Consider the following 19514-nt stretch of genomic DNA (forward strand, 5'->3'; position numbering starts at 1 on the left):
GCAGGGGGGAGAGGGAGAGAGGGAGATGCAAGTAGAGAGATAGAGTGTCTTATAAGTTACTGTTTATGCCACTTATTATCCTTCTGTGCATTGATGGCTCTTTTTCATTCTGTTTCTGCATTATGTTGAGTATATATATATATATATATATATATATATACACATATATATACACACACACACATGTGAACTACAAAAAGTAGATAGGTTGCTTGCTGCTGAAAATGTGGCCCATCAACATTTTCTGGTTTTAAATCTTGCCCAACTGAATTTGTAATTGAGAAAAGCCCTGCTCTAGAGGCTCTATACAACAGTGCACTGACAGAGAGAAACAAAGCAAACAGTACATCTCGTAGTTTTGATCTTCAGTCTCCTGCTGGACAGAGAGCTCCTCCAAGGTGGCATCCATGTCCAGCTGGTTTGTCTCCAGCTGCCTCAGGAGGGTCTCTCTCTGCAAACACACACACATACACACACAAACCTGGCATGAATGATTGGACAGGATATCAGACTGAGCATTCATAATCACACTGTTCCAAAGCATGATTAGAAACAATGTCAACACAGGCAAAATAATACTGCAATCTTACTTTCTACCATTAAGTGAAAACAGATTAAAGGAAAAACTTGCTCAATTTTCAACCAGGTCTGTGTCATCACTTTGTGGGGAGTGTGTGCAGATGAACAGTGTTTGGCTTCCCCCCAGTCAGCAGTGCTAAGAACTCCCTGCCCGTGCCATGAGCAAAAGTCCACGCATCATTTCATGTCATTCTTCAGATTTTGGCTGGATGGTGGACAAGCAGGAAGCTTCAGGCGCTGAGGGGCACCTTAACACTGTTCTTGCGCGCACACTCCCCCCACCATAGTGACACAGACCTGGTTTAAAATTGGCAAAGTTTCCAAAAAATCCTTAAAAACAAGTACAGGATGGTAAACTACAGAGCTAATATAACCCATTATAAAAGTAACAATGACAAATGATGAGTTAAAAAAATAACCTGTAGCTGCAGAAAGGGGATGTTGAAAAACCTGTGCAGATATTTTAAGCCAAAGCCATTCTTCATTGAGGACTCAGCATAGTGGATGTAAGAAGCTCCCATTGGTCTGTTAACACAAAAGTATCACTCGTTATCTTTCCAGGCTATTTCTGACAGTATATTTGTCATAGTAATCCACTTCATTTTATTAAGAAAAAGACTGTTAAAGCAGCATGAATTATTGTCCACCCTTTAAAAACAACATCTATGATAATATCACTTTATTAAGTTGGTGAATGTGTTTGCGAACCATTGTCTTTATACACATCCAGCAGATAAAATGTCCAATAAATGCCCAGTATTTACTCTCTCTGGGCTTTGATTTTAGTCTGTACCAACTCTTGAGGGACATATTTGTCTCTTTAGGTGCCAGTAGACCGGTAGAAACCTCAGGAAGAGCAACTGAGGAGGGATCCCTCTTCCAGGATGGACAGACGAGCAATAGATGTCATACAGAACAGATCAATATAATAAATTAACAGTAAACCGTATGACACAATGAGACAGAGAGAGAGAGAGAGAGATGCAGGATAGACAGTAATGGCAGTAGCTTACAACAACATTAATTAAAGTAATAATATTATAATTAATAATAATAATAATAATATATTAATATCTGATAGTATACATGTGTGACAATAATCATATGTGTATAATAACAGTAGAAGTATGACTAATGATAACAGCAGCAGCAGGAGGCATCTGGCAGGACCACGGCAGCAGCACAACCACACACGTCACACTATCCAGGCACCGCTGCAATACTAGTTAACCTGAGAGACAGTGGAGCACAAAGGCTCCGGAGCATCAATACTAAACGCAAGAGGAGTGAGTGGGAGAGTGTGTGTGAGGCTGTCAATGCTGTGGGGTCAGAAAAGCATACACACGCAGAATTAAAAAAGAAGTAGTCTGACATTAAGGTGGACGTGAAGCGGAGGATGGCTGCCCACCGCCAAAGTATGGCCAAAACAGGAGGAGCTCACCCCGCTTGAACAGAGAGTCACCTGGGGCAGGGGCGAAAATCCCATTTCATAGTGGGGGGGGGGGGGGGGGGGGTAACATTTTAGAGAACAATGCCAGGGGGGGGGACAAGGAAATAAAGTTGTAGCCTGTCTTTTATACAGCATCTTTTACCGCAATTTGACACTTTAATCTTCTATCTCTCCAACAGGCAGGCATAGGACCTTTCTTAGCACTGGCTGAGTCCACCTGCACGTGTCCAGATTTAAAACAAAATGACTGAAATCAAATTAACATGTACACATCGACAACAGTCAGGTGCGCCGTGCTGTTCAAGGTGCTGAGTGTGTCTGGAGCAGAGCAGGTCTCTGTCTCCCTGTGCACAGTAATGTCAATATTTATGCTACTGAGTAACTCATTGTTTAATAGCAGCAAAACAATAAGGCTTCATTCATCAAAGACAGAAACTCGATCTCTCTCCTTCTCTCCCTCTTTTTTCTCTGGCTCAGGTGTGTGGAATGGATCCTTCGTCTCTGGCTGGCTGCAGGAGCAAACCGTTTTTTGTTTTTTTTTTCTCGTTTTTTTACCGGCAGTGAGATCATAACTTTAAAAAATGTTTGGAAGAAAAGTAACCAAAGAAAATGTGTAATACTGAATATTTTGTTTGTTTACAAGGTATTTAGAATTTTGAAACCTGTTTTATGGACCTGTTCATAATAAATTAATTTTTTTGGACTTTAAACATTTATCTCAGCATTGCAAGTTATTGATAATGAGAGAGTCAACACTCAAGCCAGCAGCAGCCACATGTAGAAAAGTGGATATACAGTGAATGTCTATACTTATGAGAAATGGCTTAACAACTAAACATTTCCTGCAATAAAACTGGTAAACTGGTTTATAAACAGTGTGCTGTGAGATCTGCCACTGCGCACCTCACAACTGTGCGTAATAGTCGCGTGTAATGACCGCTCCTCGTCGGTTAAACTGCACGTCTCTCATGTTTGTCTCACTGACAGGTGGAGAGAATAGTGTGGGATATACCACTACTAGGAATGGGAAGGGGGGACTAAATCTTTTAAGATTGAAATAGCACATTATTTATTTTACTGGAGAGGGGGTCATGCCCTGAATGTTGGCCTGTTCAGCTGCATATGGGAATTTGATATATCTGGCTGACATGCGGATAATTCCATCCCACACAGCTGGCATGGCTCGGCTCAGGGTCGACTGGCACAGTGCTGATCAGTTAATTGCATTTGATCTGTACACTGATCAAATGAAAATGCTTCCTGTTGACAAAAATAAATTCATCCTGCGATGGCGCTTTTATATCAATTTTTGTGCAGTCGATGGCTCCAATTACATTAGGAAAACCGTCTCTCGCTGCAAATTGTGCTTTAATGTTGGCCTGTTCAGCTGCATATGGGAATCGATATATCTGGCTGACATGCGGATAATTCTGTCCCACACCGCTGGCATGGCTCGGCTCAGGGTCGACTGGCACAGTCCCGATTGGTCGGCCAGCTCCCTCTGGAATGCCCCTGTTGCTAGGAACCCCAGTGTGGTCAGCACCTGTATGGATAGAGGCAGCGCATGGCTCCTCGCCGTGTTGCGCTCCAAGGCCGACCGCAGCTTCGCGCACAGTTCCAGGAGGATTGCCCTTGGGAACCAATGCGGCAAATACTGCTAAGGCAGCCATTGTTGTTATCGGTATTTTCTGCACCACTTTGTGCATACTTTTATATCCACTCATCTAATTGCAGACACGTGGGTGTGTTAATTGTTCATTAGTGTTAATTGTTCATGTGTCTCTGATGTGCACATCACTCTGAGGACTAATTGTTTTCACATTTATTTATTATAACAGTTTCCCGACATCACCTCTAAGTGGTGCCAAAGGATCAACAGCTGTGGAAACGTGCATACGCCAGCCATGAAGTTGGCGTGAGGCACCGCACATTTCCACGGTCATTTCACTCTTGATAAATCTGAACTTTACTGTGGAAAAGGACGTACGCCACGTTTTTGTGCATACGCACCCTTTGTACATGAGGCCCCAGAACATTTCTTCTTCACCATCTTCACCACCGTGGGAGCGTTTAAAAAAACACAGATATTTTTGTCTGCTTTTCAGGTGGTTGACGTGACATAATTTCAGACACGCATTCTCTGTCCGCTGGTGAGAGTGTGCTCCAGATTGTGGATACTGGGGCCAGGTTGGGATAACAAATCAAAAATTTTGCACGGGTTCAGTTCGGGTTCGGCCCACTTCACATGCTGCTGTGTTGTGCTATGGCCTACTCAAGCGCTGGAATTTGTTATTTACATGACAACGCCTGAATGCAACACAGGCTCTGCTCCAATTGAGTGTGTATACAGTGCCTTGCTGAGTTGCTGTGCGAGCGGTGTGTTTGACTGTGCTTAACAGCCAGTGGTGCAACAGTTCATTGTTGATCCGTGATCCGTATGGATCCCTCTCCACGGTTTGGCACCCACGTGGCCTGCAGATTGGTTGATGAAAAAAAAAAGAAGAAAAAAAAAAACGTTGTGTGTGTTCACGTGAAGGGCGCATGTTCAATCCACACTAGTCAAACACAGTGGTAGTCATGGCTAGCGGAGGAGCAAAGGAACTTGAAAAACCTCCTGCATCATTTAAGTCGCATGTATGGGAGCATTTTGGTTTCCCTGTAAAATACAGTGATGATGGAAGAAGGATGGTGGACAAAACCATTACGGTGTGCAGGCACTGTGGCATGAGAAAGCCATATGATAGTGGAAATACATTGAGCATGGCCACCCATTTGAAGCAACATCACCCTGGTGTGTCAGTGACAGGAGCCAAGACGAAGGCCGCTCAACAACTGCTTATCATCGTGGCATTTAACCCACTGGTCCCCCTCCGACGGAAAACGTCCTTTTCAGTCATTTTTCAGTTTTTATTTTTTGATAACTTTGGCTGTGTTCATGCATATAGCATGACATTTGGTCAGAAACCTTATTTTTGGTGATATTTTTGAAATTTTAAAGCCGCTCCTAAATCAGGTCTAAAATACACAAATGGCAACCTTTTACAACACTCCCTCTCGGACGAAAAACGTCCCCATTGAAACCCATTAAAACGGCATTTTTTGATTCCCCTTCAATTTACATAAAAAACATGATTTTTTTCTATCTCTGGCATTCAGGTTGGTTAGAGAGACCCAAGAATAGTAAAAAAAAAAACACCAAACAAAACAAAACAAAACAAAAAAAAAACAGATGGGGCCAGTTTCCATTTTTGGGGCCCTGCTGTCTTTTCAATGCAATTCCTGGTTTGGCCACTTGAAGCACTATAGGCCCCTAACAGGGAGGGCAAATGCAGAGTAGATCAAAAAATAGGTAGGGTTGGGTACCGTTCATAATTGAACTGATACAGTACCGGTACCGGTATCTGGAATTCGGTACTGGTACCAAACGGTACCTTATTTCGGTACTTTTTAACCCTATGGGCCCTAGGCCTTTTTGGGGTATTTTAACTGCCTTTACTTTTAAGCTCATAACACAGTCATTATAAAGACTACATACAAATGCTATATCTTGTTTTTTTTCCAGGACAATCTGGGCTAACCAGATTTGCCATCATTCCATGTCCTTCTATGTGCCTGTATTTTATATTAATTTTTATATCAATGAAAAAAACAAAACAAATCTGTGTTACTAAATTCTTACATTTTTAAATGTATCTCAGCATAGCAAGTTGGAAGTTGACATATTCTGCCATATATGAAGAGGGGAGACTCTCTGGAATCTGGCAATATAAGAACCATGATGCTGGGACATTCTGTCACTTCACAGTTGTCCAAAACATGTGGTTTGTGCCAGGCGGACATGTTTGCCAGTATTTTTTCATTATTGCAAGAAATTCCATTAACTCTTTCACAAGTCCAAAATGTGTTTTATCTGAAAGAAACATGCAATATTTACATCTAAAATCATAGAAAAATAGTCAACCAAGTGCAATGATGTCCTCCAAGATAATATTTGTTTTTCAGTTTCAGTTATATATTGGGGAGACATTTTGGGCATTGGTGGGGGGGCACGTGTCCCCCTCAATGTATATGGTGACTACGGCCCTGTCAGCATGCATTAGGCTGCAGTTGTCTGGGTGCGCAAAGGTGAAGTGGCTGGTCTTGTCATACAAAGTTTGATGGAGTGTCAACTGGACAATATGGAGATATTTGCATCTTGAAAGCTGGACTACAAATGTGGATAGACAGGGAGAAACCCACGCAAGCCTAAGACGTGGTAAGATACGATATTCCTCACTATATGAAATGACTGATAACAAGATCTGTATAATGGATTGTAAAGAAATTCGTCAAGTTTTTATTTTGTAGACAATTGATCTGTATTTAGAGTGTGATGGGATGACAGCACAATGATGTGTGTGGTCCTGCGCTTTCATGTGATGTGCGTGGCATTTCTGTGCGAGCCTGCGTTCGTGAATAATCCATCCAAGAGTAATGTGTGTGCAAAGCTGTATGAAAGCTCTGTTATACATCATTTTATTGTAATTTTTTGCTGTGAAAATATTGGATTACTGACAAGTGCTTGGCCTTGTCGGAAAGCTACAATTCTGCTGTGTCCGCTGATATGCGTGGCTTCACGCTATGACGCACGGTCGCAGAGAAAATCCACAGAGAAGAACGGGTGTGAATTTGGATGCACTATGCGTCGTTCGGGCCCATAGTCTAAACTTCTTAGTTTCAACATTTTATTGAGAACATTTAGGAACAGTGCTGCACATTAACTTCTGTCTGCACATTGTTTTAGTCGCCATTGTTGAGTCTGAGGTGCGAGTCATGCGATCTCGCTCCACCTCCACCTCAGGTAGCGAAATTTGGCACCGTTTCATTTTAAGTGAATCGGTACTCGGTAGTACCGACGTGAATCGGTACCAAGTACAAAAAGTACCAAGTTTCGGTACCCAACCCTAAAAATAGGGATGTCCCGATCCGATATTCGGATAGGTATCGGCCGCCGATATTAGCAAAAAACGGGCATTGGCATCGGATCGGACTGCATGGAAAAATGCCGATCCAAGAACTCCGATCCAGTTTTTCATGGAGTCCGCTCCAGGTTTTCCGGCCAGCCCAGCGCGCCGCGATTCAAGCAGTCCATTCCAGTGATCCGCTCCAGCTCTTACTACCAATCCACCAGGCCAGCATGCAGACGGCAGACATGCGGAGGGTAGGAAGAATAGCAGTCAACTTAGTTAACTGACTATTTGTTTTCTGCTCTGGTTTTTTGAGAGTGATATTTTTATTTGGTTTACACTCTTACTGTTTAAGTAAAGAGCACTGATGGCATTGTTTTGGGCACAATTAGTGAAATTGGAGCCATGGATGGACTACAAAAACACTACTAAAATAACTGAAAAGGAAAGGCTGCATTGTTTGTTAAATGCCAACAATGTCTTGTGGTGTTAATCTTTTTTTATTTATTAGGGGAGCAAAGCACAAGTGTGTGGAGTCTTGCAGCTATTTTAATTTCAATGTTAGACATTTTAAAGATTTCTTGTGTTGATTTATTTTCTATTTATTAAGGGGCCAAAGCAGCCAAAGCAAACCACCTATATTTTTAAACAGGTCAGTTTCTCATACCAACTATTGTGGATCATTCTAACTAACCCGATTAAGTAGTTGTTCTTGTTAGAGTAATATTGCTTGGTCAAACCTTTTCTAACATGACTGACAACAAAATAAGTGAGCTTGGATCGGATTGGTATCGGTATCGGCCAAAACTCAAGGCTGTAATATCGGTATCGGATCGGAAGTGAAAAAGCTGGATCGGGACATCCCTATCAAAAAATGGTCTTGCTGTGCTCATAAGGATGTGACAGTGTGGTCTGTATAAAAATATTGCAATATTAGTTTGTGTGTGTGTGTGTGTGTGTGTGTGTGTGTGTGTGTCTGTACATGGACTCAAAATACACAACGTCAAATCCCTATGTGAAAATATAGCTAAATGTAAAACCATAAATTCCGTATTTGTTCATCACATCCTAATGACAACTTAGAAACATGAATTTGATGATGTTGGTCATGCATTCCAGAGTTAGGGGATCAAAATGGAAGTTTTTACTAAAATCCAGCTGAATCATACATTTTCTCCTGCTTCTCCAGCAGAGCAAACACACACTAAATAATTGTAAAATTGCCTGTATTTTTCTCCTATTTTTTCATTATTGAGGTTTGCGAGCCAAAAAAACCCCAAAACATTAAAATAAATGCTACGTTAGTGTTGATATGGATGTCTGGGGGCTGTGGCTGTATAGATACTAAAAACTAGTGTGTGTGTGTGTGTGTGCGTGTGTGTGCGTGTGTGTGCGCGTGTGTGCATGTGTGTAATTGTGTAGCTAAAAATTGCAAATTATGAGCTGCAGGTTGCTGCAAGGTTACATGACTGTTCTCTCCATCTCTCTCTCTCTCTCTCGGTATGTATAATCCGAGTAGGAGAAAAAAAAGTAGAAAAAAATATTAATATTTAATATTTTTATGGTTGTTTTTCAACAAGGACAAAAAATATCCCGAAGGGAAAGGTGTTGGTGTTTATTGAAAGTGCACAAAAAAATAATAATGCATCAAAATCGGTGTTGTTATTAATCATTCACATATCCCAGACTGTGATAATTAGAAAAGAAAAAATCCATCCAACATTTATTACATAGAAAATAATTCATAATTCATGTTTTTTTCATAAAAGTAACAGTGACTTCATGTAAAGATTAAAGCTGCAAGCAGCGATGAACGGGCCCTCGCAGTCCACGCGCGTCGGGGCATGCTGCCGTCGGGGGGCTTGCACCTAGATGTCTTGTCAACTATAATAAATAAAAAAAAATAAACGTTATCTCTTACCTACATTTCCAGTATACAGGTAGGCACCCAACCCACGTATGTATTTTTCCAATATTTTTCTGAGTGTTTACAGGTACTAATGTATATCACGCTGCTACTGTGATGGTAAATGACATAAATATTGAATCTGAGTACATAATGACAACATTCGGACATGTAAATGTGACATCTGGACTGACACCTTCCCTCTGCAGCTGGGTTCTGGATTTCCTCATAGACAGACCCCAAACAGTCAGAGTTGGTACCAGGCACAAGGATGGTGAGCACAGGGACCCCCCAGGGCTGTTTGCTGAGTCCTCTTCTTTACACCCTCTTCACCTACGATTGTGCCTCCACCCAGTGCAACACCACCATCATCAAGTTTGCAGATGACACAACAGTCATCGGACTGATCACTGGTGGGGTGGAGACAGACTACAGGGAGGAGGTGGCTCAGTTGGTGTCCTGGTGCCACACAAATAATTTCTCCTTAAACGCAGAGAAGACTAAGGAGATGATTATCAGCCCAAGGAAGAGGAGAGACCAGCGCAATCCACTTCACATCAGTGAGACTCAGGTAGAAGCTGAATACATGCCCAATAGTTCAAGGTCTTCTGACTCTTTAAAAGTTGACATGGTGTCTCTAGCTCAAAGTATGAGGAACAAGAAGAGGTTGAAAGTCGATGAGTTTTGAAGAGGATTTGAAGATTTTCCAATTTACTTACATTCATAGTAATTAGACTGCCACCAGAGCGACATCTATTGGCCGATTTGCACCGAATTTTGCACAAACCCTCATCGGGCCATGGAACACAATTAGCAAAAGTGTTGTGGTAATCCGACTGTATTTGGTGAAGATATGAAAGACTGTCTGTTTTGAAAACAATGTGTAGGAATTTGTTGTTTTATATTTTGGTCATTTTTGGTGTGTGAGTTACAGGGGCCAGTCTTTACCACCCCTATCAATTTCATTTCCATAAGTGTTATGGTGTTGGCACAGTGACAAATAATAAATTAGACTGCCACCACAGCGCCACCTAGTGGCAGATCGGTAACTCCTTTGTCAGATATCCTCAGGAGGGCATTGACAATAATTGTTCTAAGTTTCGTGTTAATCCGAGCAACCGATGTGGAGATATAAAATACTTCAATTTAAAGAGTGCCACTTGGTGGTCATCGCCTGAAATTTTGCACAGCGCCTCAGGGGCTCATGGGGAAGTAGTAAACTGAGTTTCATGTCATTCGGACACACCAATGTGGAGATATGCAACACTTCCTGTTTTGTACCAAATCAGCAGGAAGTTGCTATTTAATAACTTCAGTATTCTTTGGAATATCAAAATGCTTTTAATAACTGTTTGTCAGAAGAGTCCACAGATGCTGTGTGCAAAGTTTCGTGCAAATCGGTGAAATTGCCTAGGAGGAGTTCGAAAAAGTAGGTTTGAGACATTTTGCGAATTTGTGAAAAAATACTATAGGCGGAAATGGGCATGGCCTATATCACGAGATTCAGCACAATTCACTGAACGCGTGGATATAAGGTTTTTGAATGTGCCACAAAGTATGTGGGAGTTATAGAGCCAAAATGCACTTTCCTTGATTATAGCGCGACCTAGTGGTGGAAATTCAGGACAACAATAGATTATAAAATTTTTCGCCAGGTGTGACTTATATTCAAAGTTTGATGAGTTTTGGGGTATGTTCAGGCGGTGAAAAATGCGATCATTTGATCACAAAGAAAAAAAAAAAAAATTAAAGCTGCAAGCAGCGATGAACGGGCCCTCGCACCTTCACGCAACTCGGGGGGGCTGGCAGGACGCCTTCTGATGCGTCAGTTCATTTCTGTCAAAGTTAGATATCGCATGCAGGAGTGACTCTGCATATCCTTGATACAGTGCTGGAATGACATATTTCACATTTTGTATCACTTCCTCTTTCCACTAGAGGGAGTTGGAGAGCGCACTAATTATACATCATGTTTTTGTACATCAAATATACACCACAGCATGTAACTTTCAGATAAATCGAAAGATAAGTGTTTGATGAGACCAACTTCCTGTCACCACTAGGTGGGTCTATGAGTATCAGGAAATATGGTAATAAAAATGTGTTCAGGGTGGGACTAATATGAATCATGTCAAGTTTGGTGGAGATTGGACCATTTATGCCAAAGCTACAGCAATTTCGTCTTTCGTGGCGAGACCTCAAGATTAAACCCTCTGCAGCACACGTAGACACTAATGATATGTCATGTTTGTGAACATCAAATATAGACCACAGCATTGAAATTTCAGGTTAATCCAAAGATAAGTGTCTGATAAGAAGTACTTCCTTTCGACACTAGGTGGCGCTATGATTATCAGGAAATATGGTAATGAAAATGTGTTCAGGGCGGGACTAATATGAATCATGTGAAGTTTGGTGGAGATTGGACCATTTAGCCAGAGCTACAGCAATTTCGTTTTTCATGGCGAGACCTCAAGATTCAACGCTCAGCAGCGGGCGCACCATTCAACATTGGGCAAATCCTGAGATAACTTTTGGTCGCAATGGAGTCACGCTTACATACATCATGTTTGGAGCCAATCTGATTAAATCTGTAGGACAAGTTCGTTAATTTACAAACCCTGGAAATGGGCAAAAGTGCACAAAAGTGGCACAAGTAAATTCAAAATGGCGGACTTCCTGTTGGGTTTGGAGCATGGCTCCAAGAGACTTTTTTGTACGTAATAGAGTATTACAGGTGCCCACCAAGTTTCATACATGCAGGTCAAACCAGCTTTGGGGGCTGCTTAATTGAAATATTCTAGGGGGCGCTGTTGAGCCATCTTGGTGCATCACAGCACAAAAATCACATCAGACAACAGGACTTGTGACCTGTGATGTGTATGCCACGTTTGGTGAGTTTTCAAGCATCCCTTGTCCCTTCAAAACAACATCGTGTTTGATGGCAAACAAGGCGGCGCCACGGTGACAGCGTTTGATGAAAACTAAAAAGCTTCATTTTTAAGCATCATCAAGGTCTAAGGACTTAGACCAGCAAGTTTGAGGTGGGTCTGATTAACCTGCTAGAAGCGGGACATCAAAGAATGTATAAAGTAGCTTTCTGTTGCCAGAAGGTGGCGCTATGGCGGTGTTTCAAAATTCTTCTGTAGATGTGTTCAGGGCTGGACTGTCATCATATGTGTGAAGTTTTGGCAAGATATTCCCACGTGGAGTCAAGTTACAGCAACGTTTATCATCACGGCGAAACATCAAAGTTCGCCGCCAGGCCGTGGCCACGCCCTTTGACGAAAACTCTCAGTTTCCACAATAAAGCATCATCAACGTCTTATGACTTTTTTCACCAAGTTTGAAGTGGATCTGGTCAAGTCTGTAGGAGATGTACTTTAAAGTCTAAAACATTACATTTCCCATTGCCAGTAGGGGGCGCTATGTTTATCTCTAATTATTGAGATGTAGATGTGTTCAGGGCGGGACTGTCATCAATCCTGTGAAGTTTGGCCAAAATTGGACCATGTATGCTGGAGTTATAAACTACTTCCTGTTTAGTGGCGAGACCCCTAACTTTGACGCCATCCCACTGTCACACGCATTGACAAAAACTCAAGCTTTTGATAACTTTTCATCTTCAAGGTCTTGGGATGGGACAGACCAAGGTTTGAAGTCAATCGGATGAAATCTCTAGGACTAGTTCGTTCATTTATGACCCCTGGAAATGGCCAAAAATGCACCAAAATTGCACAGTAAATTCAAAATGGCCGACTTCCTGTTGGGTTTAGAGCATGTCACCAAGAGGCTTTTTTGTACGTCTCTGGGTGTTACATAAGCCTGCCGAGTTTCATACACGTAGGTTAAACTAGCTGCAGGGGCTGTTTCCTCAAACTTTTGTAGGGGGCGCTACTGAGCCATTTTTTGGAAACCGAACAGGAGACCCTTAAAATATCAAATTTTTCACCAGTTCTGAGATGTGTGCAAAGTTTCATGAGTTTTCGGGTATGTTAAGCCTCCCAAAAAGGCAATTCATTTGGAGGAATAATAATAGTAATAATAATAATAATAATAATAATAATAACAATAATAAAAAATCCTTGCATTTCAATAGGGTCCTCGCACCGCTAGGTCCTCGGGCCCTAATTAAAGCTGCAAGCAGCTGTGATCGGGCCCTCGCTCCCCCATGTAAACGTGGGGGCCTGAGGCACATGGGGGCTGTGGCGCGAAGCGAGAAGGGAGAAAAAACCTGGCAGGAGTGAAAAAACGCAATGTTTTGTTCATCCACCAGGTGGTGCTACGAGCGTAACCAGATGTGGGCAGGTGCGTTCAGGGGTGGACCATCATCACGCATGTGAAGTTTCGAGCAAATCTGACAATGTCAATGTATAATAGGGCATTTCCTGTTTCCACAAGGGGGCGGCATGAGCGTAACCAGATGTGGGCAGGTGTGTTCAGGGGTGGACCGTCATCACACATGTGAAGTTTCGAGCAAATCAGACAATGTCAATGTATAATAGGGCATTTCCTGTTTCCACAAGGGGGCGGCATGAGTGAAACCAGATGTGGGCAGGTGCGTTCAGGGGTGGACCCTCATCACACATGTGAAATATCGAGCAATTCGGACAATACATGAAGGATTTATATCAAGTTGATGTTCCGTGGCGAAGGATGAAAAGTCGCCACTGCCGCGGCCTGCAACATGACAGGACACATGTGTCACTGTGGAGATTCATCAACTTGATCGTCATGTGGCCACAAAATGGAGTTGATCAGGTCAGGAGCTTGAGGTTGGCGTTTGTCAGTGTAAAAGATGGCATTTCCTGTTTCTACAAGGGAACGCCATGAGCAAGATTGCCTATGAGCATATGGAGGCGTTCAGGGCGGGGCTCTTATCATGTACAGAAATTTTGAAGCAGTTTGGATGAATTATGTGGGAGAGAGAGCTACTTGAATATGCATGGCGATGGATCAAAAATGGCAGCACCATAGCAGCCACGCCCTTTGACCTACAGACATGCAGAGCACAACTTTTGATCAGCATGGTGTCTGGATGATCTGTAAAAAATTTGAAGTCGAAATCCCTAGGACTAGTTCGTTAAAATACAACATGTGGAAATCATGCCAAAATGACAAGTCACAATCAAAATGGCCGACTTCCTGTTTGGAGTAGACCATTGGTGGCAGAGACTTTTATGTGCGTCTGGACAACATACACATGTGTTCCAATTTTCATGTTCCTACTCAAAAAAAAAAAAAAACCCTATGGGGAGGGTTTTTTGAAAATTTCGAGGGGGCGCTATAGAGGCATTTTGTCCACTCATGGGTGACGCCCCTATCAGATGCAAGAGCTCGCCATTCTTGACCTGTGTATCAATTTTCATGAGGATATGAAGTCGCTGAAGCCATCAAAAAGCCAAACGTATTTGTTGGCGAGGGAGGCGCCATCGCGGCCACGCCCCTTGACATAGAGAAAAGCTTTTAATAACTTTTGATCAGCATGGTCTCTGGATGATCTGTAAAAAATTTGAAGTCGATTGGATGAAATCCCTAGAACTAGTTCGTTAAAATACAACATGTGGAAATCACGCCAAAATGACAAGTCAAAATCAAAATGGCCGACTTCCTGTTTGGAGTAGACCATTGGTGCCAGAGACTTTTATGTGCGTCTGGACAACATACACAAGTGTACCAATTTTCATGTTCCAACTCCAAAAAAAACCCTATGAGGAGGGGTTTTTGAAAATTTCAAGGGGGCGCTACAGAGGCATTTTGTCCCCCCCATGGGCGACACCCCTATCAGATGTAAGAGCTCGCTATTCTTGATCTGTGTATCAATTTTCATGAGGAGATGAGGTCGCTGAAGCCATCAAAATGCCAAACGTATTTAGTGGCGAGGGATCGATAGTCGCCACGCCGCCACATGGACACCATTAGACGTAGCTTCACAGCATTCATAAGGTGGCTTCACCAACTTGTTCTGCATGCATTAGAAGTGGACCCTAATTAAAGCTGCAAGCAGCTGTGATCGGGCCCTCGCTCCCCCATGCAACCGCAGGGGCCTGAGGCACGCGGGGGCTGTGGCGCGAAGCGAGAAGGGAGAAAAAACCTGGCAGGAGCGAAAAAACGCAATGTTTCGTTCATCCACCAGGTGCCGCTACAAGCGTAACCAGATGTGGCCAGGTGCGTTCAGGGGTAGACCTCATCACACGTGAAATTTTGAGCAAATCGAACAATGCATGAAGGATTTATACCAAGTTGATGTTCCGTGGCGAAGGATGAAAAGTCGCCACTGCCGCCTCGGCAGCCTTGCATCATGACAGGACGTGTGTCACTGTGAAGATTCATCAACTTGATCGTCATGTGGCCACAAAATATAGTTGATCAGGTCAGGAGCTTAAGGTTGGTGTTTGTCAGTGTAAAAGATGGCATTTCCTGTTTCCACAAGGGGGCGCCATGAGCAAAATTGTGAGCATATGGAGCCATTGAGGGGCGAAATTGGGACACGAAATGTCGTAATAATAATAATAATAATAATAATAATAATAATAATAAACAGCGTGATTACAATAGGGTCCTACGGACGACTTCGTCGTCGCTCGGGCCCTAATAATAATAAACAGCGCGATTACAATAGGGTCCTACAGACCACTTTGTCGTCGCTCGGGCCCTAATAAACAGCGTGATTTCAATAGGGTCCTTGGACGACTTCGTCGTCGCTTGGGCCCTAATAAACAGCACGATTTCAATAGGGTCCTTGGACGACTTCGTCGTCACTCGGGCCCTAATAATAATCATTCGAAAAACAATAGGGACCTCGCAGGTCGAGACCTGCTTGGGCCCTATTAATAAACTTTATTTGTATCCACCTTATTTTTCACGGAAACACGGAGGCAAAACAGAACGCAGCCAGCTTCCGTTTTTTTTGTGCAACACTTCCACTCCAGCACTCTTACCACTGTGTAAATGGGAATCGCCTTGTTGTTTACCTTGCTGAGTTTAGCTATATACAGTCAGGTCCATAATTATTTGGACAATGATACAGTTGTCGTCATTTTGGCTCTGTACACCACCACAATGGGTTTTAAATGAAACAATGAATACCTGCTTAAAGTACAGACTCTCAGCTTTCATTTAAGGCTTTTTTCAAAAATGTAGTATGAACCGTGTAGGAATTACAACCATTTCTTCACACAGTCCCCCAATTTTAAGGGCTCATAAGTATTTGGACAAACTAACATAATCATCAATTAAACAGTCAGTTTTAATACTTGGTTGCAAATCCTTTACAGTCAATGACTGCCTGAAGTGTTGGACACATAGGCATCATCAGATGCTGGGTTTCTTCCCTGGTGATGCTCTGCCAGCCCTTTACTGCAGCCGTCTGCACTTCCTGCTTGTGTTTTGGGTGTTTTGCCCTCAGTTTTGGCTTCAGCAAGAGAAACGCATGCTCACTTGGATTCAGGTCAGATGATATGACTTGGCCATTGCACAACATTCCACTTCTTTGCCTTAAAAATGTCTTTGGTTGCTTTTGCAATATGCTTCAGGTCAATGTCCATCTGCACTGTGAAGCATCATCCAATGAGTTTTGAAGCATTTAATTGAATCTGAGCAGATAATGGTGCCCCAAACACTTCAGCTTTCATCCTGCTGCTCTTGTAAGGAGGACAAGACTTCACTAGAATAAATACAGAGGGTTTATCACAAGATGCAAACCATTGGTTAGCCTTAAAAATGGAAGGCCAGATTAGAGTTTGTCAAAAACCATCTAAAAAGCCTGTACAGTTGTGGAACAGCATACTATGGACAGATAAAACAAAGATCAACTACCAGAATGATGGGAAGACAAGAGAAGGAAGAAGGGAAGGAACTGCTCATGATCCAAAGCACACCACCTCATCAGTGAAGCATGGTGGAGGTACTGTTATGTCATGGCCATGTATGGCTGCCAGTGGAACTGGTTCTCTTGTATTTATTGATGATGTGATTGCTGAGAAGAGCAGCAGGATGAGAGCTAAAGTGTTTGGGGCACCATTATCTGCTCAGATTCAACCAAATGCTTCAAAACTCATTGGACGATGCTTCACAGTGCAGATGGACATTGACCTGAAGCATACTGCAAAAGCAACCAAAGACATTTTTAAGGCAAAGAAGTGGAATGTTCTGTAACGGCCAAGTCATATCATCTGACCTGAATCCAAGTGAGCATGCGTTTCTCTTGCTGAAGCCAAAACTGAGGGCAAAACACCCAAAACACAAGCAGGAAGTGCAGACGGCTGCAGTAAAGGGCTGGCAGAGCATCACCAGGGAAGAAACCCAGCATCTGATGATGCCTATGTGTCCAACACTTCAGGCAGTCATTGACTGTAAAGGATTTGCAACCAAGTATTAAAACTGACTGTTTAATTGATGATTATGTTAGTTTGTCCAAATACTTATGAGCCCTTAAAGTCGGGGGACTGTGTGAAGAAATGGTTGTAATTCCTACACGGTTCATACTACATTTTTGAAAAAAGCCTTAAATGAAAGCTGAGAGTCTGCACTTTAAGCAGGTATTCATTGTTTCATTTAAAACCCACTGTGGTGGTGTACAGAGCCAAAATGACGACAACTGTATCATTGTCCAAATAATTATGGACCTGACTGTATATGTATATATCACATTTTTCACGTCACTATATCACCGTTTAGATTAATCTGATGTTTGTAAAGTCTATAAACACAATGACTGAACAAACATTAGTATTTTCTCTGTGTGTAATTAATAACATGGTTATCGTAGATTAGCTGGGCTAACCGTTAGCTGTTAGCCGTTAGCCGTGTCTGTAATAACTCACTAAACTCACAAAGTGGCCCGTGAAAAAAATATTTTCTCCAGCGGATGTCTTAGTTACAACATGATTGAGCTAACTGGAGTAGTTTCATGTCGTATCCGACAACGGGAGGCTTTTAACGGATGACGATCCTGATGTTAGCTTTGCTGCTAGTGTTAACGTTAGCTGTCCCTGTCAGCTGCAGCCACTGATGCTTTCTAGACATCGTGATTTCCCAAAACTGAATAAATACCACGCATAGCAACACAAAACTGCTTTGCTAGCTCAATCATGTTGTAACGGCTGGATGGTTGATGCGTACATGCTGATTCAGGTGCTATCAGAGCCAATCCACGCATCACTATGGCTTAATGATCAACTCAGTCAATTAAAACAACCCGTCCTGTGTTAGAAGTGTATGTCGCTGACAGAGAGAAAGAAAGAAAAGGGAAAAAAAGATAGAAAAGTAGCGTACACCTCACATATTTATTTCTCACAGTTGCGCACACGTTTGGCTGGCATGCAGAAGCACCGTCTGTGTGTCGAGGGTACGAGCCGCAGCTTCAGCTGCTCAGGTAGAGAGGCTGTGTAGCCCGGTGTGTTTTTTCACTGATTCGGTTCTGCAGGTTCTCTGCTGGTACACTGGAGACGGGGATCAAGCAGTTTGTCTCACTCGGGATAGATTGTGCTTTTTTGGTTCATAGTTTATGATTGACGTGCGATCTATTCGTGTTTAGAGGGAATAAATTTCCGTTATAACGGAAACGTGGGCACAGTTATCTATACAAAATACACAGACTAACTAACTAACTAACTAACTGATTGACTAACATAAACAACTGAAAATTGAAAAAAAATTAGCTTGCACTGTTAGCTCCGGTAAGGGAAAGCATGAGGGAAAGCGGCTGACCGGAAGTCACGCACAAAAAAACGGAAGTTGATCACTATTTACTTCTGTGTTTGAAAATAAGGTGGATAGCACCTTTCAAAACACAGTTACAAAGTGCTTTACAGATCAAGTAAAAATAACACAATCATCAAAATCATTGAGAAAAACATAAAACCAAAAACCTGATCTGCTTTACAGAGTGAGATAAAACAGTCAGGATAAAAGCATAGAACCATGATGAGCAATAATGATCATAATAATAAAACAAATAACACAAATAGAGTAAATGAGGTAAAATCAGATAAAAGACAATAAAAGTGGCAAGCAACAGAGCTACTGTAAAAAAGCCTTCCTGTAAAAGCAGGTTTTAAGACGTGACTTAAAAAGGGCAATGAGTTTGCTGACCTTAGCTCCTCAGGCAGGGAGTTCCACAACTGAGAGGCTCTAATAGAAAATGCCTGATCACCTTTAGTGACTAGGCGGGCTGTGGGAGCAGTTAGAAGGGTCATACCCGAGGAGCGCAGGCAGTGGCTAGGCTCATAGGGCACAAGTAACTCTACAATATATGAGGGAGCAAGGCCATGTAGAGCTTTAAAAGTAATGAGTAAAAGTTTAAAATCATTCCTAAATTTATTTTCTGGACGAGCTGGAGACGGGAAATGGCCTTTTGACTCAGTCCTGTATATATAGAATTACAATAATCCCATCTGGAGAAAACAAATGCATGAATGACTTTTTCAAGGTCTGCTTGGGAAAGGAATGGTTTAACCTTAGCGATACTTCTGATTTGCAGATAGCAGGATTGCACTACTTTAGTAATTTGTTGCTCAAAACACAGCTCTGAATCAAAAATAATACCCAAATTTCGGGCAGTGTTTAATGTTGGATGACAATAGTCCAAAATTCTTTTTTACATTACTGGTTTGGTTGGGGGGACTGAATA

General features: G+C 42.3%; 1 protein-coding gene across 2 annotated transcripts in view; it reads right to left on the bottom strand.

Moving 5' to 3' along the window:
• rabl6b (RAB, member RAS oncogene family-like 6b) overlaps positions 1 to 19514 on the bottom strand; it is a 69853-nt gene that overhangs the window by 19752 nt on the left and 30587 nt on the right. For both annotated transcript variants that reach the window (XM_033619357.2, XM_033619356.2), the window contains 2 exons: positions 999 to 1104; positions 348 to 451 (listed from right to left, as the gene is read on the bottom strand). In XM_033619357.2, the coding sequence (XP_033475248.1) occupies positions 348 to 451; positions 999 to 1104 (210 nt within the window). The remainder of the gene's footprint in view (positions 1 to 347; positions 452 to 998; positions 1105 to 19514) is intronic.

This window comes from Epinephelus lanceolatus, chromosome 9 (assembly GCF_041903045.1).
Source record: "Epinephelus lanceolatus isolate andai-2023 chromosome 9, ASM4190304v1, whole genome shotgun sequence".
Lineage (NCBI taxonomy): Eukaryota > Metazoa > Chordata > Actinopteri > Perciformes > Serranidae > Epinephelus > Epinephelus lanceolatus.